The sequence below is a fragment of the Tenebrio molitor genome, chromosome 6 (genome assembly GCF_963966145.1).
Source record: "Tenebrio molitor chromosome 6, icTenMoli1.1, whole genome shotgun sequence".
NCBI lineage: Eukaryota > Metazoa > Arthropoda > Insecta > Coleoptera > Tenebrionidae > Tenebrio > Tenebrio molitor.
Window position 1 is genome coordinate 5,748,066 of NC_091051.1, and position 27,546 is coordinate 5,775,611.

The following is a 27,546-nucleotide window of genomic DNA, read 5'->3' on the forward strand; positions in this document are numbered from 1 at the left end:
GCAGTAACTGTGGCACTCTCATCACACTGTCCATATAAGACAAGCATATCAAAATATTCTGAAGAAGTAAACATTAAGCGTTTTTAATGTCTTTTGTAATTGTCAGAAATAATTTTATTATGACATAATATTCAATTATTATGTCTTTGCAACAATCAAATTTGTTTCGATAGTTACTAATATAATTTTTTAAGGTAATTTTATATCTACACGGGATTGGTAAATTAACAACGTTCTTATTTTAAAATCCAATGAGGATGGATTTTTAAAAATATTTTTCCTATTATTCCCAGAAGATGATGATTTCATCGTATTATTTTGGTCCGCCAGTTCTGATAGACCCTGTTATACAGTTACTCCTGCAGCTCTGCACTGAGGTCAGTCAGGTCACAACACAACGTACAATGAAAATTTAAAATTGACAAGTGACGCACAGTTGATTGTTTTTCGCTCGCTCCGCTAAACTCGACTCCCGAGATTTTAGCTTGCCACGAACGTGACGGGCTGCCAGCTGCGAACGTGATGCATGACACTAATTCACTGCCCAATAATTAAATGTATGTGGTGCACCAAAAGAAGTTTTCACTTCAAAAAGTACTCGATTGTTCAACTGCATCTTGCAATAAAGTCGAAACTTCTTCTCATTTGGTGTTCACAATTACAAAACTAATTTCATTTAAACTTTCGAAACATAATCCCATTAGTTGGCGAAATTTTGCATTTCTGTCGTTCAAATTAAACAATCCTTCGATAATTACAAAGTTTCAGTATCGAACCTAGAAAATGACTTGTTTTACTGAACAACACTGGTGCATTTAATCAGTGTCAATTAGCATTTATAATTAAAATCTAATTATTAAAACAACTTGATTCCGGTTGTGGGAGGTTTCCCTCCTAATGTCTAGTTGGCTATCGTCGTAAACCATTATTATTAACGCCATGATGACAGATTTATGCCTCACATAATTGTTTACATTATCGTTATTGTGTTACGTTCAGTGAAGCTGACCGCTATATTACAAGCTTAACAGAATATCCCCTGATTGATCATTCATCGTAACTTTACCATTAAACAGTTTGAGATCATCCTTCAGGAACTTTGGGACGTTCACGTCCCTCAGCGCCCTCAGCACGATCTGGCTCTCGTGCATGTTTGGTTTTTCTCGTTTTAGGTTTCCCGCAACAGCGATCACCGTCTTGACAGCTCTCATCCCGAAATCGTAATGATCCTGGGTGCTCAGCTGTTCCGAACTGAGTTTGAACGTGGTGGTAATTTTATTTGCCAATAATTTGGCGTTACCGAAGCCGAAAGAAAAGAGAGAAATTTCCGATATTAGACTGTAATCGGGCACCATCATCGACACGGGTCGGAACAAAGCTTTGAGATTGTCGGGTAATTCTGTGCGACCGGCGTATCCCGGATTCATCGTGATGAAAACGGCGCAGGACTCTTTCAGCACGATTTCGGCGCCCTCAAAGACGAACACGTCCACTCTGGCCTGCTGCGCTTTCTGTATTGTGGTGATCTGTTGAGCCACCACCGACAACACCTCGATATCGATCCTGTTGAATTCGTCGAAGCAGGCCCAAGCGCCGGAACTCGCCAGCCCTTTGAAGAATTTTCCCATCGCCATGAAGTCCAACTGGTCCGAACAGTTGAACACGACGCACTGCAGAGCCATCGCTTTGGCGAGGTCTTTGGTAGTTTCGGTTTTGCCGGTGCCGGCCGGCCCCGCAGGGGCACCGCCGAATTTCAAGTGCAGCGCTCCGGTCAAAGTCAAATAGCAACGATCTGTCAACGGGGTTATCACCAATCTCCCGCTGTTGCCGAGGTACTCGTATCCGTACTGGAATTCCGCGTTCACAGCTCGCACTTTCAACTCGGATTCTACCCAGTAGTATCTCAGCTGACTTATCCAGTCGAAATCGTTGATGTTCGTAATGTTCAAGTCTACGAGGTTTTGAGTGACATCTCTGGCGTGCACTTCGATCACGATCAGAGCTGAGAGAACTTCGCGATGAAGGAACGACAGAGCCCCCTTGACCAGGCTTCGCAGCGCGTCCAGCTGCAACTAATTTGTAAAAATTTCATCTGCGATGGAGAATGCCAGTAGTACATTGGTAAAAATGACATCTTCGAGAAATTCTTTGAGGGAACCCTCGTCTATTCCCTTTTCTACTCCTGCAGTCCAAAAGGTCTGGCTCCCGGCTATCACCACTTGTCCGGGCCACTCCAGCACCCACTCTGCTCTAGGTTTCAAGTTGATGTTCTCGAGTGAATTCCCTAGTGTGGTCCGCACCGTGTTTCTCATGCTCCCTTCGACGAGAAGCAACCAGTGTTCTACGTTTGCTGTGGGGTAAAGAGTAGGAGTGAGATCGACACACTCGTCCTCTCCGGAAAACATTTGGGTGATGCACAAGTCGTCCTCGAAATTGAGCTGAAAGCATATTACTTCGTCATTTATAAGGAAGAAACGAAATTACCGAACACAGGACAAGAGTTTTGTTCAAGTTAACGATCAAGTATCGAAATTATTGACAAAAACTCCCACGCGCCTGTTCTTCGATAACGTAAATGAAACAGACAACAAAGAATTCACCTGACGAAGTGGATTTAATAAAAACTTTATTCTGTCGAGAACGGCAGCAATACAAAGACCATCTAATTGCTGTACGGTCTAAGCGTTTATGTTGTACGTAAAGTAAACAGAATTCGGCTATTGTAAACGAGTTCCTGTTATAAAATATCATTTTTACACGGACCATTTGTTTATGCGTGTCAAAATAAATAGAACAAAAAAAACGGGAAAGTGGGCCATCTTGATTTGATCAGATCAAACATGCACGTGATCAAAATATTGGTATGGAGAACTTCCACGTATAGATTTGTCAACAAGAAATTACTCCCTAGGATTTAGGGATATTCGTTACTATATAGGTTACCATAAGTTCGGTTAGGTTGGAGGCTATGTGGTTTCTGGTGACAAACAAAAGATATCGTAACAATGTCAAACATTTAGGAAGTGAATTCCTTGTAACAGCTGCAAATTGCTCTATTTCTCGCTAACTGATACAGTCTGTCTCAATTCTAAATTTCCACCAACACTGCATTCTACAGTCGCGCACAGGAAAAAGTAGGATAATGTTTTTCGCTGATGTAAGGCTGTTCACTCTTTCTATGGTTACTATTAAATTATGTACTTTTATTTATTATAATAAGCCCGGTTTACTCAACTCAATTTTAGCTTTTTTCTGTTCGCGACTGTACGTTAGAAATACAAACGACAACACTGTTTGGTGAAAAATACGTCAAGTTGTATTTGACAGGTTATCATCGATGATTCTCTGTGCTGTCAATTTCCGTTTTTACAACTCAAGATTTTGGGATAAAGGAAAAGAACGAAAACCTTTTTAATGCAGCAAGTAAGTAGGTAGGGGGTCATTCACGAAATGTAAGGCTCGATGAGACATTGCAAATTGAAAACCATGACAACGGATATTGTTGAAGCATTGTACAGTCGCGAGCATTAAATTTTGGTCATCAAGGTCATTTTGAAAATTCCCGCTACTGTCACAAATTAAAATTAAAATTTTGCCTGCCAATATCGTATTTTAACAAAGTAAAAATTATTTCACTGATCAAGACAGATATGTCAGAAGCTAGGGTGGCAACCCAGTTGGGACTTCCACAAAATTGACAAGATCATGACAAATAGAATTTATTAAAGGTTACGCCCGTTTCACATTAGAGCACTTTCCATTGTGTCAAAGAATGACCTTGATGACCAAAATTTATTGCCGCGGCAGTATTTTCCGTTTCGTTAATTATCTGAATTTCGTGAATGACCCCCGTAGAAAATAAAATCCTAAAAGCAAAATAAACTCATGAACTATTATTAGTAGTTTATTTGACGAGTTCGTCCAGTTCGTGTGTAAATTGGCGTTTGAAACGCGAGTGAAACGAGCGTTTTAAAGGCCCACGAATGCCAAAAAAGCCCAATTCACACACGAACGAATTGAATACAACGTTCTTTTGTTCGACGAGTCCATTAAAGGCACAAAATCGCTTAAAATCTTTAAAATTAGCTTGACGTTTCGTTTTGACAAGTGGTGACCAGTGGCGGTTTTTCAATAAGGGCTGCAGAGCTGCAGCACCGGCTCTTAATTTGAAAAAATAATTTATGTTATTATTGTATTTTTTAATTCAAGATTTGCCAAAAGGAAATAATATCTGCATTTTTCCGAGCATTTTTCATTCACTCGTCAGACTCGGCTGCAATATATCAACATTCACTATTTTGTATTATATCGGCAATCCACCTGGTGACATTTATCAAAATCCGTTCACATAGGAGAAAATTCTCGAATTCTGACAGTGTCAGATAAAAAATATTATTAATGTTGTGGAATCATGTTTATAAAATATTGCCAACTTTGGTTATAACAATTTTGCCAACATAATTCAACAGGTGGTGGAAATTTAGAATTGAGACAAACCGTAGATGTTTTTTCATTTCACAATCAGTTTTCGTTTCTGGCAACATATTTGTCTCTCAATTGACAGAATACGTCAACTGTCAAGATCAATGGGTCCACAACATGAAAAACGTAATTTCCCTAAAAGTTCGAATCCTAGGGAGTAATTTCTTGTTGCCAAAACCACTTTTCAAAATAATTTTTAACAGGAAAAATGCATTTTGCGGAAGTTATCGTAAAAGAAATAAAATTCTACACAGAGAGACGCACAGCCGCCTTGCGGAAAACCACTTTTCTTTATGTTTTGAATGAAAATTTGATCTCGGACACGATTTTTCAACCCTCCAACACCGTATTTACAATTGGAATATTAAAGTGAAATGAATTCACAAGATCGTGAAATTAGAACAATTATGTAGTTCACTTGTCCAATTTAAAACGGACTTGTAGCATACAAGCACAAGACTTATTATTTACAGGACCTTCTCGTAAAAGAACGAACGATTTAAAATGTCAGTCACGGCAAGAACTGTATTAAGGGTTAAGCCTCATGACAGTGAATTAAGACGAATCGACACGAATCTCTTATTCCCTGTCGCTTCACGGATGGATCGAATGAACGCACAAAAACTGTGTCTCATTAACTCTTTCAAACTCACCCTCGCTATATTCTCGAAGCATTTACGCAAATGAGGCTGAACAGCCAATGGATTCTTGGCGTGCGACAAGATTTCCAGCAGCTCGTCGTCGCTGAGAAAGTACAGTCTCGGAAAGACGATTCGCTTCGTCTCCAAATAATCGGTGAGACCTTTCTGCACGATGTCTAATATGTGGTTGGCATCTTTCAAGCTCTCGTACAATTTCCGATCGGCGCAATATTTGAGAATCTGAAACTATCGCTGGAAAAAATTCACCGCACAAATAAAAAACTCACGTAGGGATTGTCACGCGCGCCTCTCATAATCCGACGCCACGTTCGCTCCATCGAACCGTACTTCTTGCTCTCGGCAGGAAGCTGAATTCTGATATCTTCGCTGGTGAGAATCGGTTCCAGATACATCCACTGCCTGAAAGACGAGCGCGAGTGGTGAGTGAAATTTAAATAATCGAGTGTACTTTTGCACGTCCATCCATTCGTCAATCACGTCGGAGGTTATCTTTAGATTTTCCTCCCATTCGTCGATCCTCTCCTCGAACGGTCCTTTAAACGGACTGAAACTAATCTGTTGGGTCAGGACGAGGTGGTCGTCGAGCATCTGTTGCGTCTCTTCTGGTATTTTCATGATGAAGGTTCCCGTGTCCTTGTACGGTGTAAGCTCCATCATGCAGTTCTCCCACTCGCCCATCATCTTCTCCAAGGTCTGTTCCACCGAGTACTCTTTACTTGCCGAATCAGCGATGCTCACCAGCTTGTCGGTAAATTCTGCCACTCCAAGCTCAAGACAATCCTTAAAGGTGGTGGCCGGAGTCCACACTATATTTATACCTAAAACAAGCTAAATCAGTAATTATCGACATCTTACTAGTATTAGGTACCAGTTTCGTTCTTGAAATCGTCCCAGTGCCTCTGCCGCATTCCCGGATTTCTTAAGCTCAACAACAGCGGAATCAACGGTTTGAACTCCTCGATTTGGTTTTTCACTTCTATGGCCACCTGCTGAACGGCCTCGATTTCAGCGAAAACTCTTATCGACTTCAACATCGTCTTGTACATGTCGGCGACCATTCGCTCGATCGCCTCTCCGTCGACATTCACCAGAGGATTGTCCATCCACATCTCGTACGCTCTCAGCCAGTCGGATGCCGTAATCCACAAGGTTTTGTACGGTTCAAACTCCTTGATTAATTTTGTCAGTTGGTCAAAAGGCACCACCGGAGTGTTGAACAGTTTTTGTCGCTGATTCAACAGCTGACCCTGCTCTTGCGCCTCTTTCATGCTCTTCCACAGTCTTCGCATGTCCACAGCGATCTCGTGCGTTTTACTGAAGTCCTTCTGTTTGGCCATTTGCACAACTTGCGCCGTCAAAGTTTCGATTTTATCCTGAAGCGTGTACTCGTCGTTCAACTGTATCTTGTAGAACCTCTCTTCCTCTTCTTTGAGATATTGTTCCGTAGCTTCCACTTGTTTAGATATTCGGTAGGGCCAACCGATAGCTTCCCACTTATTTTCGAAATCTTCCTGAGGCAACGCATACCAGAAATGTTCCAAAACGTCGTACTCCTTAAAACCGAGCCGTGCAATAAAACAAACACAAAGAAAAATCTACTGACGATCAAATAACGTCGGACTAGATCCTCTTGAGTGCGAACCAGCATAGGAATGGTCTCCATCCAGTCGCGAATTTCAAACACACTCTCTATGCAGTCAGGTTTTTCCCCGAGTTTTTCACTGATATTGTTATATTCTACCAACACTTCTTCGACGCACTGCTTCATTCTTTGACAGAACATATCCAAGAGTTTCGTCGCGAGATCTTGTCTCTTGCCAATTAGAAAATGTCTCAGTTGTTCGATAGTTATAAAAAAAGGACCAATTATGACAGTTGTGGGAAGGGTAGCTTCCAGATTTGCTTTCATCCTGTACTGAAAAGAAACTTCCTCTTTGACCTCGAACGCGGTGTGGTTTTCTTCTTTAAATTTCCTGAAAGATTTCGAATCAACTTTTTTATTTCGACGTAATGACCAATTACTCGACGTAAGCTTTGACGTCCAAGGTGAAGAGTTCCAGGTAAATATAGAATTCGCTCGCGAAAGCTCTAAGTGGAATTAAAGCCTTCTTGTAAGCAAAAATAAACCGCTCCCTTACACTAACTACTTCCTCTGCTAACAGACCGACAGACGACAACATGAGATCGTTAGGGAAATTTAAATTATTCAGAAGGTAGGGATGGACCTGTTTGATTTTGTGTGTCAAAGTGAGACCGGTGTCGTAGAGCTTGAGCAGAACCTTCTCAAAGTTCTCCAAGACCGTCGAGTAAAACGCGCCGTTGTCGTCCATCTTCAGCTGTAAAATAAAGATCGCCGAGGCTTTCGAAACAAAATCGCTTTCGATCAAGTTTGGTCCCCAAACGAAATCCTCTTCGACTTCCAAACATGGTAAGCAAGGTGTCTCCACCAAATCGATGAACAATTCGATTGAATTTAACACGAGAATTCTGAGAGTGTACTGCATTCTGAATTTTATCAGTTCCATGAAGCGTTTCAATTTTGAAACTTCGTAGATTTCGTGATTGTAAACGTTGATGTCGAACCAACCCTTCCCCACATCCCCCAAACACATTCTGATGTTGTAAACTATGGTTTCCAACCACTGACCTTGCAAATGTTTGATCACCTAAAAACTTTTATAGAAGGAAAAAGGACGGAGAGAATTAGTCATACATTGTTCGTGCACTGAGTTTGAACCGTATCGAATTCTTCGAGAGTGATGTGTTTGATGCCGTAGCTCTTCGTAAACAACGACATCTGTTCGCCCTTTAGGCATTCACCTACAACAAAAAACATTGCCCTGTACGTTTCAGGGATCACGTAAATGTTCATCCACTTGAAGTAGTCGCGCATTCCGATGAACGATCTCATCCCAGTTTTCAGTCTTGGCACCACTGAAACCGCCTAATTAGATGGAAAATTACTGAAAATGCTCCGCAACTTTTGACTGGCTCGTCCCAATTTTTCCGGATGATGTCGACGTACTGTTTCAATCTAGGATCTTTCTCTGCATCCAGTCGGAACTGAAGATCGCAATGAGTTAGTTGATACGAAAATTGTACTTGTTTGACAAGCTAAAACTTTACTTATTTTATGAATTCGTAGAAATATCAAACCACCAAACCTGATTCCAAGACGGTGTCTCTTTTATGAAATTGTTTCTTGTTGCCGTATAGTATATTTTATCTATTAGGTCATCGTCTAGTTCGGGAATGTCGACGAGAAGCATCGTGTTTAAGTAAAATTTATATCTGAAGACAAAACACGAGATATTATTTTACACGTCATTCTAGAAATTATTACGCAAATAAGAGTCTGATAGTGTCATATTTAACCAATTTGTGATTGTCAGAGGCGTAAATTTCTTGCCATCTGCAGCTGTGATTTCTGTTGTTTACTTTCCTCATCTAAGATGAAATATATGCTGTGACATTATTACGTTTTTATTCGTTTGTTTACTGCCCCGATAGCAATAAGGCAAATATTATTGACGCAAGACTTCGACTGAATAACACATTATTTGACCAGACTCGATTTTATCGAAAAGTTCCAATTTGTATTAGTGTGTTAACTGTTTTATGCGCGATCGAAAGGACAGATTGTAGGTGTGGGTCGCACTTAAGGCTTCTTTAATCAATTTAATTTACGTAATACGAATACGAAATCAATCTTGGTTTTTCCCCCAAATGACTCTAATTAAGCCGGCTTTAATTAAAGGCTCGTGATACCCATTGCAACAAAATTAAAAATCAATACATAATAATGGTAGTGTCTCTACCGTTCGTCAAATATAATAACAAATTAGCTAAAAAAGATGGGGTAATATGTTAAAAGCGGTGGATTAATATGAAAGAATTAATAATTAGTAGTTTACTTGACGAGTTTGTGTGTAAATTGGGCCTTTTTTGGCACGAGTGGGGCATTTTAAAACGCGAGTGAAATGAGCGTTTTAAAGGCCCACGAGTGTCAAAAAAGGCCCAATTTACACACGAACGAGTTGAATAAAACGTTTTTTTGTTCGACGACCCCTTTAAAGGCTCCAAATCGCTTAAAATCTTTAAAATTAACTTGACGTTTCGTTTTGACAAGTTGTCACATTTATCAAAATCCGTTAACATATTTAGGAAAAAATTCTCAAATTCTGACAGTGTCGAACAAAAAAATAAATATTCTAATCTCGATTCTCAATAATTTAATTTTAGTAAAACGACAAGTTAATGTTTATTTTTGCAAATTCGATCAGAACTTTAAAACGATCATTGTTGTATTACACCATGGGTCGAAATGTTTTAAAAAAGACTTTACAGAACTCTTATATAATATTTATCTCTGTAAATATTAAAAACCGTTTTCCATTCATCTAAATCGTCTGGAAAATGACATTTCCTTGCTTAGACAAGAAGATCGAAACAGGAATTTTTAATGAAAGATTTTAGGTTGGCAGCACTGAATGTCAATGTGATGTGGAATTTTTGTACAATTTTTTAATCGTGAAATATCGATGTTGACAAATTTGTGTCTTTTATCGCAAACAGTACATTGTGTATCGCAGAAATCGAATCAGTAGAGGCCGAGGGGGTTATCAGGCTTCGGGCGGACGGCCTCCGCTTACGACAACGGATTGGGTAAGTGGTAACGGTGAACAACCCGTCGTAAGAAGTTCTCCACCAGATCGACAAGCCTCATGGACAACTGGCGACGGGTTAGAAATAACAGCGAGAACGACCACGGTTTTGAATTTTTGACGCTTCTGCGCCAACAAACCCCGTGCTCGTATTTGCAAAATGACATTTTCTCGCTATGTGATACAAATAACTATTGTAAAACCGGCGCATCCACCATTTGATGAAGTGGCCTAAAGCCTCGATTTAGAAATACAATTTTTAACTCTCAAAAGCCACACGTGCGGATGCTAATTTACATTGCTATCCTTAATTGCATACACTTCATAATAAACTAATGAAGACGTCTAATTTTTAGTACTGTCAGTTACATTCTCATTGTATATTAAACAAAACTTCGTGTTTCAGAACTACAAACCCAAAATGATTAAAGCATGTTTCTGCAAGTTGGAATGTTAATTAAATTCTCTACAGTTATTTGACGCCGTCAGAATTTTAAATTGTTTTTCGCAGAGCCCTGCACACAATATATTCTTTTGTACGGGAGTTGCAATTCTTTTAAAAATCAATATTTACTATAATTTCGATATTTTTCTGTCGAATCATGCTGACAAATCAAAAATGTTTATATCTGGAATGCCAAAGAATGCGCGTGTTTTGATCTTATTCCGGTCACAACCGTAACAATTGGACAGTTCCACTTGTTTCGACGAGGCGTCATTAATCTCCTTTCTCCTTATTCATTAATAGATTTCTTTTCTTTCCCCGAGATTAGCGCCGCCGCTTCCATTATCGTATTCCAGTGGACGTGCCTTTGACTTTCGCCTTGCCAGTCGTGTTTAGTAATTTTAATTAAGGCACGTTCGTCCCGCCCCTCGACCGACCTGTTTCTGTTACTTTTCCTTACCGCAGCGTGGCTTCCGTCTCGCGCCGGAGATCCACTGCCGCTTTGATCCTCCGAGCGAACACCCAAGGATCTTCCGCTTTAAACATGACGTAAATCCGCGGTAGCTCCGCGGTTCTGCGCGTGCCGTCCAGCGTGAAAATCGTCCACAGTTTGGTTTCGGGATCGTAATCCATGACGGCGACGTTCACCCATTTGCACATATGCATGTACAGAGAGTCCAGGTTGGTAAACGGCTCCAGCTCCTCGCCGTGGACTGGAACGAAAGCTTCTCCAGGCAGGGGGTTGCGCACCCCCTTAATTACGCCCAATTCGAGCCAATTCTCGGGGGTCCTCGAATAATAAATGTGAATAAAGCGGACAAGCCTCGGTTGATTGAAGACAAGTGGAGATGAATGGGACTAATAAGGGGATTATCCCATTTATTACCTGCAATCGTATTCCTCGTCATCAAACAGCTCGAGAGGTAAATAGTTCGTGATGACGTTCACGCGGGGGACCTTGTCGGGGTGATACTGTTCCAACAGTTGCAGCGAAACCATGTCCGAGGGTTGTATCCCGAGGGCGTCGAGCAAGTTTTTGATGTTCTTGGCTTGGTAGGCTCGCCTCAAGCGTTCGGTGGCCACGCTTCGCGTCATTTCGAACGGGTACACCACCAGCTGGAGCTGGACTTTGGGCTTGAAGGTGTCGACTGAAAACTCCTGAAACCGGAAGCTCGCAATCTGAAATTTCACATCACACAAACTCACAATGCAGTCGTCTTCGTCGAAAGTCATCCATCGTTCCGCATCTTTCAGATTCAGTCTGTTCTTAGGCGGAATCAGTTTGGTGATGGTCGGAGCGTGTTTCTCGGTCTTTACTTGCCACAAGAAATTCGTTTTTTTCTGACATCCCACCAACCCTTCCGCATCCACGTCGCAGCCGTAATCGACATTTGTAATTATTTCAGAGTAATAGCCTCGGGAGGGAATTTCCGGCCTTTCTATTGCGGATTTTCCGTCTTTGCTGACGACCGACAGTCTATCGTCCTGCATTTTTAACAATAATGTCAACCGCTTTGTTTTTTCATTGCACCCTTTCCAATAAAACTCATTATTTTGTGTAATTCGATTTATTTATTAAACCCCAGTACAGTACCCAAAAATACATTTTTCAAACAAAATTGAGATTTCTAAACAAGAAAAGACCCTTTCGTAATTTAAAATCTAATTACGCGGGAATTTATCTGAGCAGATGGCGCCACAGTTGCTATTTCTTGTTCTGCAGTTTTCTGTAGCAATTAGCTGTCAGTTGTCAATTGTCATAATAACATCATTTGTGAATTGTCTCCGTGCTGTGGTCTGCATTCAAAAATCAAAACGTTCGTTCTTTGATTGCCTTTTTCGGGATAGTAAAACAAAACCATCAAAATGTCGTATATGTTAGCACATTTACACAACGGGTGGCAGGTGGACCAGGCCATTTTATCGGAAGAGGACCGCGTTGTGGTGAGTGCCCCCATTCTTGCTCCTCGTGTTTGTTTACGATTTTTGTGGTAGGTGATCCGCTTCGGTCACGATTGGGACCCCTCGTGTATGAAAATGGACGAAGTTATGTACAGCATAGCAGAGAAAGTGAAAAATTTTGCTGTAATTTATTTAGTGGACATCTCAGAAGTACCTGACTTTAATAAAATGTAATGGGTTGGTTGGCATGCTTGAGTGGAACTAATTAGAATTTTATTTTAGGTATGAGTTGTATGATCCCTGTACTGTCATGTTTTTCTTCAGGAACAAACACATTATGATTGATTTGGGCACGGGCAACAACAATAAGATTAATTGGCCTTTGGAGGACAAGCAGGAAATGATTGATATTATAGAAACGGTGTATAGAGGGGCTAGGAAAGGGAGAGGTTTAGTGGTGTCACCCAAAGACTACTCCACTAAATATAGGTATTGATCTGGTTCTATATTTGTAAATAAAACACCAGTATGGATAAGTTATTTGTATAATTTGATATAATAAAAACAGAAATTATAAAATAAATGGCTCGTTTTTTTAACAAAGGTCTAAGCAAGAAACGTTCTTTTTAAAATAGATTATAATTTATTACTGTTAAGTTATATACAGTTCATAGTAACTCTATTCTAAGTAATAATTTACAGATACCTAAACTAAATGATGTATGTACCCACTGGAAGTGTCCTGATTTAATCAAATGTATATACATTAATGTAATGAGTAGGCCTAACATCTATTACGTTACTTAATACCGCTAAAAAATGTTACAACCAAACTGAAAAATGCTCGTTAATATCATAAATTATAATCTGTTTTTATTCCCATCAGTTTGTACAATACTGTAAGGCAGAAACATGCCAGTCGTCAACAAAAAACTTAATTTTACTTCATAACCGAGCAATAGCTCTTGTATATATTTTTCAAAAAATAACAACAAAATTTTAACATTTTTCTTTTGACACGTATTACATCAATGTGGCACAACTTCCACGTAATTAGCTGGGTACAATCCAACCCGTCCGTCTTTACGTCCTTTACACCAACCCTGCTCGTCTTCGTCTTCCAGCTTCTCGAAAACGTCACCTGAAACGGCCCTTCAGCATCGCTCCGACATCGCCAACCTTTCTCTTACCCGTTTTGAAACTGAGTTCGTCGTTTTCTGCCCCTTCGTAGTCGTACAACGCTTTGACAGGAACTCCCGGCTCTCCGTTGTCCACCAACGCGTCGCTCTCGTCCCATTCCTCTTCGTCGAACGGATTTGCGTCACCTTTTGTGCTCGATCCATTCCTGAAACTCGCCTTGTAATTTTGCGAGGACGAGAAACTGCGACATTTACGTTATTGTCGAAGCTCTATTGGCAGGACTCTCAACCTTCTCCGCGACGGCCGGCTTGACGACTTCCTTCTTCTGCACGGGCGGGGTGTTGTTTACTTTGACGGCGGTCACGGTGGTTTTACCTTTCAACGACTTGTTATTAGACGAGTACTCCTACGGGAAATTTAGACCGATTAAATTTTGTCCGCTCGTCGTTAAGAAAATCGTGCATCAACTCCAAAATAAATAAATAAAAAGCCTACATGCAAGTCTTCTCCCACAGGTCTCTGGTTAATTAACGTAATCCCCGACGTCGCCGAATCCTTCGATTTGCCTTTGTGTATATCGCGGAATTCCTCAGTGTAATCCTATTCAAAAACAGCAAACACGTAAACAAAAACAAAACGCATTTCATGCAAGCGCCGTTTCGCCGAGCACGCACCTCAAACTGCGGCCAATTCATCGCCATGTTCACCCCGTGGTTGTTCGACCACCACTTCAGGTCCTTCTCGAAGTCCGCATTGTTGATGGTGTGGTACAATTCCTCGTAGATTTGCTGTACCCTGCGTCAAAACGAGTTAATACCGCGTGAAACGGACTGAGTCCGCTTCACACTGTCTACCTTACGTAATGATTGTTTTATCTATCAACTAAGCTATGTTATCGTTGTTGTTACGACACAAAAGGAATTTTCACAACTTACGTCGGGTCTTGGGAAATATTCAGGTATTTGTGGATGTCAAACAGGGTCGCTTTGATGAAGTTCAGCCTTTGGGCCTCCATCTCCTGGCATTTGTCGAAAACCACGGTCATGTCCTCCATGTACTTGGGGTTGTACTGGTTTATCTCCTGCAACCCTACTTCGTACTTTTCCTTGCACTTCTGCACCTCTTCCTTCGACTTCTGAACGCGGTCCTGCATCTTCTTCACCTGCATTCGCACAAAAACATTTTAGACGACGGCCTCGACGCTCATCGCGAGCTGCCTTTACGATAGACACAACAGCAACATCGCTAGATTAATCAGCAGCAGAAATAACGAACGCACGAACAGTATTGAAACTTTCCGAAGGATTACTGTTTGCTTCCCTGTCTCAAATTTAAATATGTAATTTAATTTCTTCAGAGCGATTTTCGCAAAACTGTAGTGACATCGAAAAATGACATCTCTGAAAATCGCACGCCTGCAATAAACAACCAATAGAAAGCCTGCGTTTGACGCCGTTGTCATGGTGACAACAAACAATTTTCGAAAATTTCTGCCATTGTCCCAAACATTTTTTAACACTGTCACAAGCAAAATAAATACGTCTCTTTAGTCAAGCGATTATTTTAGTGTCGGCGTGCGATTTCCTTGTAGAATCTCCCGCGTGCATACGAATTAGTTTCCGTAAATTCTCTCTCTCTTCACCGGTGCTTTTAGCATTCGTGAGGTCGAAACAATTTTTGGAAATAATTCATTCACCAGGGAGATCGTGACGATCTCTTTTTTTTAATGGAAAGGGTGTAAACTTACCGTGGTCTGTCGCTTGTACAAAATATAAAAGAATCGTGTATTTGTGTATGTTTAAAGAAAATCTCTTCGCTCACCTGATCTGCCGAGATCGAGCTGTCCCCTGCGGCGTTCCTCTCCTGGTTGGCCGCCGACTTTTCCGACTTGCACGCCGTGTGATAATCACTCTTGGCCTTTTCGACCTTCTGCAAGAGCTTGGCCCACGGTTTCTGCGCCTTCTTGAACGCGTCGTCCATGTCTTTTTTCTCTTTGATGTTCATCATCGACTAGAAAATTAAAATCCCGATTTGTATGCACCCTCGCCGCTTCCATAATCGTCCGCACTACTTACTTTATGGTAGGCGTCCTTTTGCCATGTTTTTATTTTGTTTATCACATCGTTCATTAGATTGTCCCTGATTTTAGAATGCAAATCACAACGTCTGTCCGCCTCCACCAGGACCCCTTTCCAGGCCGCCTCCGTCGTGCCGTACTCCGGCCCCTTCTCGATCGAGTCGTTCCACTTCTTCGACCACGTCTTCAGACTCTTCGCGTATGCCTTCTCTATCTCGGCCCGTTCGTTGACTAAGGTCATCAGTTCGGTGCACAGTTTGTAGCCATCTTCGATGCGTTTTGTCGTTTTCTTGTAGTTGCCGGGCTCCCAGAAGGAGTCGCTGGTCGCGATCAGCATGTTGTCATCGCTGTGATGCGACATGGTTCGTCCTCCGCACCTGCAAGTCGAAACGGAGTGGTGGAATGTTTATAAGCGGAAAAACATCCGAATTGTTTTAATGGGAACGGTTACTCATCCATTGAGGATGCATAAACATGTTCACCTTCGGGAAAATATTTCGCATTTCGTTCGGCCTAGACGACCGGAATCCTATCGAGCAAAACCGTAATAAACAGGAGATGAACACGAACACGGGGATGGCGGTGAACGAGCTGCAAGAACTTGACGCTTATAAATAGATTTATCATCTTCTCTGGAGTAGCTTCTATCTGAATAGTGTTTGAAACTTAACCGAAATAAATTTCATTTCGCAATGTACATTCGCAACAACTGACATTATCGCGGTTAGGAAACAATGTTCAACCGAGTTTACATGGGGTATCGCCAGTGGCGTAGTCCGACTTGTTAATTCACGACGTAATTACCTTGTTAAACACCAACAACGTTTAAGCTAATCAAGTCGGTGTCGTTTTCAGCGTAACTACCATTTTAATTATGGAAAAGTAAAAATTACACCTCGATCCTCTCACGTTTCTCACTTTCTTTCGTTTTCTATTACACCCCACTCCGGTCATGTGTCCCATAATAAACGCCACATTTTTACCCAAACTCCAAACAAAACAATAAGTCAAAAAGTTACTAAGTATAAACAACGCCTGGAAAACAACTCGACAGTTCTGCTTGGAAAATAGCGTTTCTAGGAACTTTTCCACCTATATTTAAGGGAGAAAATGCAAACTAAAATTTATGACCACCTACGGAATCACCAGGGTGAGGAAAGTTTTGTTGCAGAGAAAATTTCAAATTCTAATACGTACAATTAAAATATTCAATGGTGCCGTTAAATAACTGTTCAAAGAAAACAATCTGCATTCAGATAATTTTGTGTTTAACGATTGTTTGTTTTACTCTTTCTAATTAGATCGTATGAAACTTAAATAAACAATTTGTGTTAAAAAATCTAATCTTTTCAAACATACTCGCTTAAACTAGTTCATTGTGATGTCTGTCACAAAAGTGAGGACATTCCTAGGGTTTTTTTTAAATCTAAAACGGAAAAATGTACAGGATCGGAATAAAAATTGTTTGACCTTCAGAACAAACTTCCTCGAGACGGGACACGCAAGAAAATTTACGTTAGAATAGTAAAACGACAAAAAAATACATGCGAGGTATTTCTGTTTTCTAAAGCTTGTTTGACACGATGCTAAATTTTGTAGAAAATTTGTTAGAAAATGAGAGAGACACTCGATCAGGACCAATGAACGATCAGGATCATAGTCTGTCTTTGTCAGATCCTGATCGTTCATTGGTCCTCTCTCATTTTCTAACAAATTTTCTACAAAATTCAGCATCGTGTCATACAGCCTTTATATACAGCGTGATCAACAAGGACTGAAGCTGTTGGCAGCAAATGACAGCAAAATATTCCCAAAGTATGAAATTTTTTTGTGCGTCAATGTTGGCACCCGCTGCAGGTTGTGAATGTCAAAAAATTTAGGTTATGTTACGAGTTGGTAGTTTTAAAACACGATACGTACAAAACGACCAAAAACAGTATAAAATGTAATTAGCGGTACTGTTTCGATATTCATAAAAGCGACAGGCCGTGCCCGCATGCCCCTCCTGAGAAACAGAAACATGTTTTATGCGTTATTATTTTCGAGCTGAAAGTCTGCGGGATGCAGGGATCAGATCCGGGAAAATTTGTAAGCGTGGAACTTTAATTTCTTCTTTAAAATGGTTAGGCAACTGACAAGCCTGAAAAGTAAGGAAAAGGAATGACGTGATTTTTAATGGTAAGGATTATTAGGCCCTGCATTAAACGTGCCCAACAAAGAACTTTGGATGCGTGTGTTTTACATAAGAATCACGCCTGTTTGGAGTGAAAGCTTTCGCACTGACTTTCGAGGGTTTTGTTCCATTCTACCTCGAACATTCTCAACTACATCTTCTGTAAGTGTAGATGTTCTACCAGTAGGTTTTGCCTTTTTCACATCACCTGTTTGTAGGTAACGTTGCACCAATCTCGTGAAACGCTGCCTAAACGCGACTAAGGTACCGCGCCGCCCAAAGTACCAACTGGCTCGGGGAACATTTGTTGAAATTGGTGCAATGTATCGTCCGTGCTCCGTGGAATACTGCCAACCGTTAGCAGCATCAAAATTTCCAGTCCGCCATACCAATAAAAATGTCTTGCTCTAGTGTAAAAACCATTTTCATTAATAAATTGATACAAAAATGACACTTGATTTTGAAGTTTAAATTTGTCCGTCAAAATTGACAACTGAAAATGTAATGCTACCAACTTCACTGAAATTTTCATCATGTTGTCATTGTTGCCAACAGTTTCAGTCCTTGTTGATCACTCTGTACATAGTTAAAAACGGAAAAATTTACCGGAACATAATAAAAGTTTTTTTACAGTAACGATAAACTTCTTAGACAGCGCTATACAAAAAAAAAAATCTGAACAAGTGCAAGAAAACATGCTAAAAAAATACGTCGTGTTACGTTTATCCAGTTCATTTCAGTGTTATGAAATAAATATTTTCCTCTTTATTGAAGAATCGATCGTAAAGCTAGGTTTGCAAAGGTTGCAAAGCCATTATCATATAGATTTAACCACGTATACTACTAAATCATCAATAACGAATAGTTTTACTAACGAGTTCTAGGAATTCACTGGAACACGCCAGTCCAAAGTATGTAATACTTTTTGTAATTTCATCAAAGTAATTAAGGCAATAGATTGTGCTTTTCACTTATCTCAATTTCAATGACCAACCCTTACTGGTGGGTGCGTTTCAACCCCCAAGAGTCCTATTACCAACCCTCAGATTTCCACCCCATCTCCAAACACAAATCCAAGTCCAAAAGTTCTATAAACAGTGTTTGGAAAACAACTCGTTCATCTGGCTGGCTTGAGTTCATCTGGTTGGCTTGAAAGGTATCATTTCCCGAAGCTTTTCCGCTTATTTTTAACCCAGTATATTGCGTGAACTTTGCTGCCACAAAAAAATATCGGTAATTGTTCACTTTAACTACTTCTGGAATTTTCCCGTTTTTTCTGGCTAAACAGCCTCAGGGCGTCCTCCTAGATCGTTTCCCACCATTCAAACCTTGTGCAAATGCCTTTTTTCTCTCTTGTTGTGTTTCAAGGTCACGCCAATGTCTCCGTATAACTAAAGGGCAAGGAAAATTCATTTGCACAAGGTTTGAGTGGTGGAAAACGATGTAGGAGGACGCCTTGAGGCTGTCTAGCCAGAAAAAAACGGGAAAATTCCAGAAGTAGCTAAAGTGAACAATGACCAAAATATCAACTTTTGAAATGATCTGTTCAGAATCGAAGAATATTCACATTCTTTTTCATGCCGCTCTGCATCACGTCACGAAATTTCAATGAGACAATTTGTATTTAATTTTGACACCAAAAGCAAGACATGTGAGTAACGAGTCTAATCCCTTCGACAAAAGGAGCTGTTAATCATAACAAACCTTGATGTTGCTTATTTATGGTAGCTTTGGTAAGGGTGGAGATATTTCAAACGTTTCTCGACAGTACAAACGGAGAAAATTACAAGACCGGAACAAAAGTTTTTTTTTACTGTCGCGATTACGTCTTTAGGGACGGTTCTTGTTAATTCAGGCGAAAAAAGAATACTCGACTGAGTAGAACAATTTTATTCTTGAAGCACTAAAAGCGTAGGCGCGGCACAATGGGACCAAAAATTAAATAAACACAACTACAAAAATTAGAGAACTGGTTAACCTTGCCGAAACATTAATTTTGTAAACTAATTATTCTGTCCTCTCAGCAGTCATGAACATTGTCCATTAACGGGGGTAGCAAAGCACCTACCATATAAAAACTACCGATTCATCAATAACAAATAATTTTACTAACGAGTTCTAAGAATCGACTGGGTCATGTCAGTACAAAAATAAGATTTGGTCCAACACATTTTCTGTAGGTTTACGATCGCGATTAAAATAATGTAAAATCGATATCGATTTTTTAAGATCGATGTCTGCACGTGTACCACCGGCTTTTATTTTACCCCATTCATTTTTAATAAGAATAACCCAGTTGCCTCTGTGGGTGTATTTCACCCCGTGAGTGTGCCGTAATTATGGTCTTGGGGTTTATTACACTTTCATTCAAAATGAACGGAGTTGTTGCGGACGATGCTTCAAAACCGTTTTTCTCTTTTCGTGAAGAAGAGAGAAGTGAGAGATCTTGATCGGGACGCATTCGCAGATATTTGGATGATTTATTACGGAAAGGAAATTCAACGAAACGGAGTCAATTTGCGGTGAGATTTTTCACGACATTAGATAGTCCGCTTGTTACGCCACTGTCCGCGTGATGACCGTTCTTACGAACCGGTGTATTAAACTGTAGAAAAATAAACCGATTTTATGGCAGCACTCGGTTCATCTACTTCGGAAAGCCATTCGGGTCGAGAATAGTTATTTTTGCAGTAAATCAAGCAATAAAATCTGATGAGCAGTTGATTTCGCGAGTAGTTCGTTCCTCCTGTCTGCGGTCGCTCTGGATTTTTTTCGACTAATCCAATTACGCTCACACGCGCATCGAAATTAATCCGTGGCCGTGTCCCGTTAGTTCGGCCACCCCGCACCCGAAAAACCGAAAATTATTCATCGAATCTCGTATAAATACCGCAATCTCGCACACTATTCTCGCTCCAGATACGTCCAATTGAACCTAATTGGTCCGACAATGCGCTTTCCGAGGAGCGCCCGTTCGAGGACGACGACCATCGATCCGGGTTCCCACCTGACGGCGAGGCAGCAGTCCATCTTCCAGGCGGAGGTGGTTCTCAAAAAATTCCGGAGGAGACGTCGACGGAGCGCATTCCTTTGGGCACGTGATCGACACTTTCGGGACACCTGGAACGTCGACGATTCTTCAGCGGGGGATCGTCGCGACGTCGCCGTCGAAACTGAGTCAAGGCGAGCGTCGGGAAGCCGGACGCTCTCGCACGCCGAGGGCTTCGCCGTGCTCCATTGGCGACTCGTCTGCTGACGCGGTCGTTCGTTACCTTGATAACGACAGTGCAAACATCGTAACACCACGACAAATAAGTGTCTTTCACGCTTCTCACAACAAAAATTGCGAAATTTGGATCGGTACACGTGAGGCGTCTTCCACACGAGACAAAACAATATTTTCTTTCGGTAATTGCCAAATTTTGAGCGTTTTCGAAGTCGTGCCGCAGAATCGATTAGGTCGTCGGTATTAGGTGAGCCAGTCAGGTGGAGTAAAACGTTTATTAAAAAATTTATCTATGGAGTAAAACGTTTAATAAAACGTCTATCTATGGAGTAGAACGTTTAATAAAAAAATTTATCTATGGGACAGATCTCCAATGAATTGAAGTTCCGATGCTATCGATCATTTTCCGATTAGATTCTCGAAACGTTTTCCAATTAAGTGATTACGTTGTAAATAACAATTTATCTATTTAATAAACGTAAATAAATATTACAGCAAGCAAAATTCTGAGAGTTGCTTTTACCATTTATTGTTAATTTCAACCGTAAAATAAGTTTCTAGAGGCCATGGTAACTATTATATCTAATACGGTGTGAAATTTAACGGGTGAAATCGACCCCAGAAGCGTACAAAATATAAATACCCTACAGGTGTCCCGTAATCTGTGGTATTAAATTCCGATACGACCTTCCTTACATAAAAATAAATTGAATAGTAACTTACTAGTCTGTTACAACTATTCAATTCATTTATTTTTTACTGTGGAAACAGCTCAGTTAAAATGGAACACTCGCTCAAGTCTTATCATCTAATAGATACAGTGTGGAATAAAATGATTTACATCTAGTTACCTTTAGAATTTTTGCACATGTAAATTTTCCTGTACCGCTCTACTTTTTTTTTTGAAGTGTCGAACTATTAGTTCTGGCAATAAATGTCATCAATCGAATTGACAATTGTTACAATTTACTAAATTGAATTAACAAACGTTGGTGGTCACTTTCAACACTAGCTGTGACTTGCTTTTGTTAGCTTCTTTTTAATTTCAATCCCTACTTTGCATTCATATCATCCCTTCGCAATAAATCATATTTGGAATTTTGAAATATTTTGAGGTTAGGCTTTCTTTTTTTTTTGTAGAGCGGCATTTCGTATTTTTACAAGGGTAATGCAAAGGTAACTAGATGTAAATCATTTTATTCCACACTGTATTTATGCTTTAAGGGAGATATGAACATGATTTTTCGTGGTTATAAACCGAGGGGAAAAACATGCATATCTCCCGTGGTGCATACAATATTTTATTTTTTAGTGTCTATACTTAAAAGTTAAAACTTTCTTAAAAACATTTTGCAGGGAAGATTGCGTGAATATATGGTTACTATAGTTTCGTTCTCATGAGTTTGTTGTAAACAATGGGGAGGGCGAAAAAATTTGAAATATCCCAAGGGAGTTATGAGCTGTTTTTCATAATGTGTATCTATGACGAAAAGAAACAATATGTTACTAAAAAGTAATAGTTATTTATGCAACGAGTTTCTGTGTAAATTGGGCTTTTCTAATTGCCCGAGGGACAAGATTAAAACACGAGCGTAGCAAGGGTTTTAAGGCCTCGAGGGCAATTAGAAAAGCCCAATTTACCCAGAAACGAGTTGCATACAAAATTTTATTGTTTGAAACGACATCCCTGAAGCTTCCAAATCTTTTAAAAATGGTTTCGCATTTGCTTTTGACAGTTTTGACAAATTTTTCAAGACCTGTCAGAAATCTGACGTTGAATGTGTTGTCTAGGGCCACGGTTCGTTATTCGCTCATTTTGCTTTAGGGCAGTTAAGAGACAGTTTACAAAGGAGAAAAATGAGAATTTATGACAGTTGAAAACAATAAAAAAAAATGTTTCCCTCGTTTCAATTAAAAAAAGACAAAAATGATTTTTCTGATACAAACAAAATTCTGAAACAAACAATCAACATGTCTCAGAAATAAGTACATTAATTTTAATCAGTGACAGATCTGTCTAGAACAACAAAATTGTTATCTACCATTTTTTTCGAAATCTAATTTTGATTTCGGCATTTTATCCCGGCATAAATTAACGAGTTGTCTATTTTCTAGTTATTCAACCCAATGGCAGTGACCGTGAAATAATAGTTTTTGTAAAATCGGCGCAAAACAATCTGTTTTTAGAATGAAGTTTTTTCGCTGCGCGGCCGAGGTAGAGACAAGGGGATTACATTTTCAGTTAGTTTTATCCGACCGCAAAGGGCAGGTGTTTACGTGTTGATTCTGTGATTTAAGCAAAAGTTTTGTGAAAATGGCGCGTTTATTTTCGAATAGTGAATATATAGATATTGTGTAGTGTGTGGCGAATCGTTCGGGAGTGCCCCTCGAACCCAGAAAATTTCCGTGCGACTTCTTGTGGGGGTACATGAAGGACTCGGTATACTCGATCCCAATTGGTGGAAGATGCTTGCCACAACAATTCACAATAACAGAGGTATGCTGGAAAGAGTGAACAAATCATTTCGTTGGTGCCTTCATTATTGTATTGACAATAACGACGGTCACTTTGAACACTTCGTGTAATGATTAGTGATAATTACTCTGATTCCTTCATGAGAATTTTTACGGATTAATACAATACTTTTAATTTTTATTTTTCAAATAATATTTAGGTAATACGTTTATCATTTTATGTGTTTATCAGTTATCAGTAGGTCCTTATAGGGATGATATTGTTGTAGTTACAAAATGAATGAAAAAATGCGCATGTTTCCAAAACAACAAATCAGATTGGCACAAAAATTAATCGGACTTAGGTCCTGACTGTGACGAACATTTTGCAAAAAGAAAAATTCAAATCGGTGCGTTTTTGCAACAGCGAACGAAAGAAAATGCCCAAAATAGTCCACATTTTCAAAATCACTCACCCGATTGGTACCGAAATTACCTGGCCTGGGGTCTTTTATTGCACAAAATTGCGAATATTTCCAAAACCACTATCCCGATTGGCTCCAAAATTACATGGCCTGGGGTGGTCCTTGACGAGACAAATATTTTGCAAAAAGAACAAGTCAAATGGGTGCATTTTTGCTGAAGTTATTGTAGACGAAATAAAATTGCACGAAATTGCCTGTACATATTTTCAAAACTATTGATTAGATTTACACCAAAATCTACAGGCCCAGAGCCCTACATAAGACTAATACAGACTGATTCACATAACTTTCCGACCCTAACGAAATTTAAATGGAGGCAATATTTTTGTTTATTTAACAAACTGATTCATCATAAATCAATATCATAGCGATTCTTTCGTCATTGGAGCACATTTTAATTAACAAAAATGATTTAAGAATTATACAAAAAGAACTATCAAGTGATTGTCAATGGTGCCAGGAGTGTCCAGATTAATGTATTACTGGTTGCATTTAAATTTCGTTAGGGTCTGAAAGTTATGTGAATCAGTCTGTATTTTGCGCCAAGAATAAGAAGCATTGAAATTAGTGTATTTTTGTAGAAGTTATGGTGAATGAAAACTGCGTATATTTCCAAAAGCACCCATCCGATTGACGTCAAAATTAATACGTCGGGGGTCCTTACCGAGACAAACATTTCGCAAGAAGAAAAATTCAAATCAGTGCGTTTTTGCAAAAGTTATCGTGAACGAAAAAAAAATTCACACTGGTATAGTGTTCCCATTTCTAATTTGGTTTTACTACCAGCCCTGTTGTCAGGGAGTTAAATACCCCGACAATAGGCAACTATCGCCATAAATTCTAGGACTGTAAAAGGTCTGTTATCTACTGTCTGACCAGGCTACAATATCTTCACGTCTATTGCCAAAACCATAACCCCAGCCCCTAATAATTACAATTGGACTGCCCTAAAACCAAATTATAAATGGGAAAACTATACATATGAAAATAAAATGGAAATTTTTCCTTCAAAATATGAAATAATCTTTGCGAATGATTAAAAAAAAATTCTAAATCATTTTTATTCAGAAAAATAAGTCGATTAGCAAATATTACATGCAAACAGATTAAAGTCAAGTGTTTTCCGATTAGAAACACTCAACATTACGTAACGAAATTCTAGTCTATCCAGATCATACACCAAAAATAAATAAGTAAAAACTTGTATTATTGTATTTGATAACATTGTAATTAATTTATTGATTGGTAATATAATTTTCTGGGTCTCGTAAAATTTTGAGAACTTTACAACACAATTCGAATAGTTCACATAACTGACGAACGACTTTTAAAACTTTCACTCCACTTTCCTGGGAATTTAAAATTGCATTCGGAACGTAATGAACCCTGGCAGACAAAATTATAATCAATAGACTTCCCGGAGAATGTTGTGCACATTCGAAAAATTTAAAGATTTTCGGTGGAAAATCAAATGACGCGAATGCAAACAATTTCTCGGGAAAATGAATAGGTAACAGTTTCATCGTGGCTGAATTTTTTGTAGTGAAAAAGAAAACAACTTTGAAACAAAGGACATCACCAAAGTAAACAGAAAGTGTTCAATAGCTGCACACAATGAATAATTAATTTGCGACCAATTTACAAAAGCACGATTGTGTTTAGTATTTTCCCCGATAAAGCGAGACCACGATTATTATTCAAAAGGGGTTTTAAGTCAAGGTCGCCGTTTTTATTCCAAGAGCGTGGGTCTTGCATGTTAAATCGTGCCATTATGCATTTGCAAATGCGTTATTATCTGTTATAAACTCGCTAGACCATTGTAACCAATTAAGAAGGAGTATAATTTAAAGGTCGTTGCCGTGAATGGCACGTTATTGTAACGTCTCGATCTGGATCAGTGTTGTGAGTGAACCATTTAATCTCGTCGGGATTATTCCCTAAACCGTCGTTCGACGCTAAACCCGCGAATCCCTCGGTTTCGCAATCGGATCGTCGACGAAGATGCGTTGAACAACGCGCGTCAGAAATTTTCCTAGCGCTGGTGTTAATTGCGGGAGACTATAAATCCGACGTTCCTACGACTTACTCATAACTTGTTTATTATTTGCAAATCGAAACGGTTTTATTATCCGTTCGTTTCCTCTGTTTTGCGTTGACAGCGATACCGACACACTTCAATCGAGTGAACCGAATCACGCCAACCAGGTGCATTTTTTACTCCGACACTCCTCGTTAAACTGACTAATCTAATCGTGAATTCCACATTCCCTTATCTTCTGCGACCGTTCAGCGCCAGATTAGTCAGCTCGCTTTTATTAAAAAAGGAGGGACGCGTGCCTTTTCTTTTAATAATAACTCGCCCATCAATCTTGCTCAATCAATTAAAAATCGGCCGATAAACAGTTATCCGCACGGCGAGGTTGGGTAAATAAAGGCCGGTATCGACACTTCAACTGACACCACATCTGATAGCACCCTTTTTATAACCATAAAACCAAACAAACTTTATAATCCGACGCGAACCGTTGGATTTTGTGGTGGCAACTCGACCCGCGGGATGGACCCGCTTCCAGGAAACGGCCGCAAGAGATGCTCTCGCACGTGAGGAATGCGATGCAGTTAGGGACGACGAAGACGTCGCCAATTTGGCACGACCGTGACACGGATGGGCGAACTGATTCTTCACTCGCAGGGGAAAATCAATTGTTATGGTAATTTGTGCGGAAAACCGGACGAAATAGTCGCACAGATACCGCTCGTGCTGGGTCCATCCACCGGTTGTTTCGAAAAGTTCTCGTTCGGTATGATGATGATGATGACATCTGAGTTGAGCAATATACGGGCTGCTATCTCGGTGTTGAGAGGCCACTCTAAAACGATAATTGAAGAGATGATGATAATGAGCCACGCTGTATAGTAGAGTTTGGGTGTAAAATAGCAAATAAAGTTTATCTTGAAATGCCAGATGTGGGAGCTTTGACGGTCCCCCAATAAAACTATCCGCTTTTAGTGTGTCGTTGATGAAAAATCGAATAAACTCACCTACACCTCTCCCTGTTCGCCTTTCTGCCCATTTCCGATATTTGACGTTTGTCCGATTTGAATCTGTCATTTTTCGTTCGGTTGGCAGTGACGGATATCCGGTCGAAAAATTTCAATGCACGCAGATGTCATCCAGCTCCGATTGAAAACGTTATGCAAATTGATCGTGTGCGCGACAAAGCGATAGCAATTGATAAAACGTTCTATTAATAAAAGACCAGATCGAAGAATGGTGTCCCACAAAACCGGAGATATCGGCCGGAATACGCATTATTTCCAAATCGAAACGGAAAATCGTCGAGAAAGTGGCCGCGTTATCGCCGTGTACACAGTGTTTGTTCTGCATGTAAATAGGTTTCGGTTTATAGCGCCGTTTACGCAAACACTTGTCTCATCTGGTAAGAATTTTCGTTCCCGGACGAGGTTTTCGCCGAAAATCGGGCCCCAACTTCCGATTCCTACAGGTGCCCGAGCGTCCTTGATTCACAGGTAGTTCACTTACCTACCCTAAGAGTAGGCGTTCACTGTGCATAACCGGATTTACAAAACACAAATTCACACACGTTTTTAATAATAATGAATATGGAAGTTTCAAACCAGTGGCTAACGTCATCGGTTTCTACTCACCTGAATGAGGGAAAATTAAAAACAAACAAATCAACCGATCCGAATCGCGAGGCACACCGCCTACATCCACACAAACACTGCCCGACCGTTCCCAAACACGCAACGGCTGGGATAAATAAAAAAAATTAAAAATTCACCGCACAACCCAACTCCTCAACGGCCACCAA

At 40.0% G+C, this 27,546-nt stretch overlaps 3 protein-coding genes across 5 annotated transcripts in view; 1 reads left to right on the forward strand and 2 right to left on the reverse strand.

The window, feature by feature from the left end:
- LOC138134202 (dynein axonemal heavy chain 1-like) overlaps positions 1-11,773 on the reverse strand; it is a 34,720-nt gene extending 22,947 nt beyond the window's left edge. Inside the window, exons 1-14 of the mRNA XM_069052333.1 lie at positions 11,460-11,773; positions 11,140-11,411; positions 10,714-11,043; positions 8,309-8,435; positions 8,126-8,258; positions 7,858-8,078; positions 7,167-7,810; positions 6,748-7,117; positions 6,013-6,697; positions 5,593-5,962; positions 5,411-5,543; positions 5,136-5,363; positions 2,118-2,438; positions 1,067-2,066 (exon numbers count right to left, since the gene is read on the reverse strand). Coding sequence (XP_068908434.1) covers positions 1,067-2,066; positions 2,118-2,438; positions 5,136-5,363; positions 5,411-5,543; positions 5,593-5,962; positions 6,013-6,697; positions 6,748-7,117; positions 7,167-7,810; positions 7,858-8,078; positions 8,126-8,258; positions 8,309-8,435; positions 10,714-11,043; positions 11,140-11,411; positions 11,460-11,744 — 5,119 coding nt within the window. The 5' untranslated portion in view covers positions 11,745-11,773. The remainder of the gene's footprint in view (positions 1-1,066; positions 2,067-2,117; positions 2,439-5,135; positions 5,364-5,410; positions 5,544-5,592; positions 5,963-6,012; positions 6,698-6,747; positions 7,118-7,166; positions 7,811-7,857; positions 8,079-8,125; positions 8,259-8,308; positions 8,436-10,713; positions 11,044-11,139; positions 11,412-11,459) is intronic.
- Positions 11,774-11,993: 220 nt separating this feature from the next.
- On the forward strand, positions 11,994-12,738 carry Dim1 (thioredoxin-like protein Dim1). The gene is made up of 3 exons (XM_069052432.1): positions 11,994-12,197; positions 12,249-12,385; positions 12,438-12,738. Exons 1-3 carry the CDS (start codon positions 12,120-12,122, stop codon positions 12,649-12,651), a joined length of 429 nt encoding a protein of 142 aa, XP_068908533.1. The 5' UTR covers positions 11,994-12,119; the 3' UTR covers positions 12,652-12,738.
- On the reverse strand, positions 12,685-27,537 carry Synd (protein kinase C and casein kinase substrate in neurons protein Synd). Of its 3 annotated transcripts, none has more exons than XM_069052401.1 (9): positions 27,380-27,537; positions 15,371-15,749; positions 15,117-15,305; positions 14,231-14,457; positions 13,970-14,090; positions 13,791-13,895; positions 13,550-13,701; positions 13,346-13,500; positions 12,685-13,296 (listed from the first exon to the last, which is right to left on the reverse strand). In XM_069052401.1, the coding sequence occupies exons 2-9, from the start codon at positions 15,731-15,733 to the stop codon at positions 13,184-13,186; spliced, it is 1,425 nt and encodes a 474-aa protein (XP_068908502.1). In that variant the 5' UTR covers positions 15,734-15,749; positions 27,380-27,537; the 3' UTR covers positions 12,685-13,183. The 3 variants fall into 3 exon arrangements, with proteins under 3 accessions (XP_068908502.1, XP_068908501.1, XP_068908503.1); XM_069052400.1 differs by lacking the exon at positions 27,380-27,537 and adding an exon at positions 26,753-26,912; XM_069052402.1 differs by lacking the exons at positions 13,791-13,895; positions 27,380-27,537 and adding an exon at positions 26,753-26,976.
- Positions 27,538-27,546: the final 9 nt, after the last annotated feature.

Bases quoted from the DNA above. Each gene is read 5' to 3' on its own strand.
- Dim1 (XM_069052432.1), top strand. From the start codon at position 12,120: ATGTCGTATATGTTAGCACATTTACACAACGGGTGGCAGGTGGACCAG. The intron at 12,198-12,248 runs GTGAGTGCCCCC...TTTTTGTGGTAG, and splicing joins CGGAAGAGGACCGCGTTGTG to GTGATCCGCTTCGGTCACGA. The intron at 12,386-12,437 runs GTAATGGGTTGG...ATTTTATTTTAG, and splicing joins GTACCTGACTTTAATAAAAT to GTATGAGTTGTATGATCCCT.
- Synd (XM_069052400.1), bottom strand. From the start codon at position 26,784: ATGGGCAGAAAGGCGAACAGGGAGAGGTGTAG. The intron at 15,750-26,752 runs GTGAGTTTATTC...TTCGACTTGCAG, and splicing joins GCGAACAGGGAGAGGTGTAG to GTGCGGAGGACGAACCATGT. The intron at 14,091-14,230 runs GTAAGTTGTGAA...GTTTTGACGCAG, and splicing joins AATATTTCCCAAGACCCGAC to GGTACAGCAAATCTACGAGG.